General features: G+C 43.1%; 1 protein-coding gene across 1 annotated transcript in view; it reads left to right on the top strand.

The window, feature by feature from the left end:
* The window catches only part of wdfy4 (WDFY family member 4), a gene marked incomplete at its 5' end in the record, with an annotated part of 65247 nt that extends 63973 nt beyond the window's left edge, over nucleotides 1-1274 (top strand). The window contains one exon of the mRNA XM_080527028.1: nucleotides 633-1274. Within this exon, the coding sequence (XP_080383154.1) occupies nucleotides 633-696 (64 nt within the window). The 3' untranslated portion in view covers nucleotides 697-1274. The remainder of the gene's footprint in view (nucleotides 1-632) is intronic.
* Nucleotides 1275-1854: the final 580 nt, after the last annotated feature.

Raw genomic sequence — 1854 nt, 5'->3', positions numbered from 1 at the left:
ATGTGTGTATAAAGTATATATATATACAGTACCAGTCAATTACCGATCAGTGTCTCCAAACGTTTGACTGGTACTGTGTGTATATATATATATAAACCCCTCAAAAAAAGTTCGGAAACGTTATTTTGGTTGATTATTCCTCCCCTTTAATAATACCAATTGGTATTGTATTTTATATCGTTGGAAAGCCTGATTAGTCACCTTTACAACGAGGTACAACTTGTAAGGATCATGCATTCGTGGAATGAGCAACACAGCTAAACGTGTGGGTAGCGGCCCAAAAATATTTGCCAAAATCCCCTATATTCTTCTGTTGGTATATAAAATACAATACCAATTGGTATTATTAAAGGGGAGGATGAATCGACTGAAATAACGTTTCCAAACTTTTTTTGAGGAGTTTATATATATATATATATACTGTATACACACACACACACACACACACACACACACACACACACACACACATACCCACACTCTTATACTGTACACACCACATCCAGACACATGTAACGTAACACCCTTTATGTGTGTGTGTGTGTGTGTGTGTGTGTGTGTGTGTGTGTGTGTGTGTGTGCGTGTGTGTGTGTGTGTGTGTGTGTGTGTGTGTGGGTGTGTGTGTGGTATAGGACCCATGCTACTCTGTTGGTGGGGGACGCCTGGGGGAGGGTCTTCACCTGGACCTGTGAATGAGGGGTGGGAGCTGGTCTATGACACACACTCTGTCCCACCATACCAGCCCCGTACTGTAGAATCTTCTTGTCGGTAATTAGATGTTATGGATCGATCTATCGAGGATTTCGTGATCTTAAATGCGTTGTGTCATCTCAGAATAGATCAGGTGCGCAGCATACACGATTTGACAAGAAAATAGAATGTTCAACACGGGTCGGAATCTCTGTACTTGATTTATTAAGACAGTCAGCGAATGGTTCATTCAGCACAGTACCAGCATCCGACATTCCACGACATCATTATGAAATACAGACAGGCTTAAATACTCTCTCTACCAAGGACAGATTGACTCCTCGGCAGCTTAACCCATCTATCTTGACCACCCTCTGTCTGTGCCCTGGCGCCTACCACCCCCAAGGCCTTAAGATAACAACCTCCCGAATCTGTATATTGTGGCGTTATTATTTATTTTTTTAGAATGTAAACCTTTATTTAACCAGGCAAACATGTAAGAACAAATTATTATTTACAAATGCAGCCTGACTATAAATCAATGGCTCTTTGGGGGGGGGGGAAGCTAGAAATAAAACAAGGTTAAATAATTTACAACAATAAAACACTGGCAAATACAGATGCATTAAAATACTAACAGTCAGAGAGAGGGGAGAGAGAAGGAGGAGGTAGGGGTGAGGAAGAGCGGAGGTGAGGGATAGCGGGGGGGATATTGCTGTGTATTGTGGCGTTATTGCTAACCCTGAAGAGCAGGCTGACCTGGAAGGAACAGAATGTGTGTGTCTGAGTGACCTGAGAATAGAGTGTGTGTGTGGGGGTCTGTGTCATGTTATGTTAACAAAATGTTGCTAGACAATCAGTAAGATCTAACAGTACCCAGCCTGCAGTCATTCCCTATCTCACCTCTCCCATGCTAGCAGTGACAGGAGAGAGAAACAGTACCAGAGTTCTGTCCATACAGGAATGTAGAGATGTGTTCTCTCAGAGCAGAGCTCCTGGTCTGTATCGTATCAGGCCGTTGGCTGGTGTTCAACCCTAACCCAGATACAGGACCCCAACCGTGACTTAATAAAACCCTCTCAGCTTCTCAGGTGTGAAAGCCAACCAGGTATCGGTCCAAGATGTGCTGTTTTAGATGTACATCGTGTAACTTTCAGGGAAGGT

The sequence above is a fragment of the Nansenia antarctica genome (assembly GCF_963989245.1).
Source record: "Nansenia antarctica genome assembly, chromosome: 1".
Classification (NCBI taxonomy): Eukaryota; Metazoa; Chordata; class Actinopteri; order Argentiniformes; family Microstomatidae; genus Nansenia; species Nansenia antarctica.
This window is presented reverse-complemented; position numbering and strand designations above follow the sequence as displayed.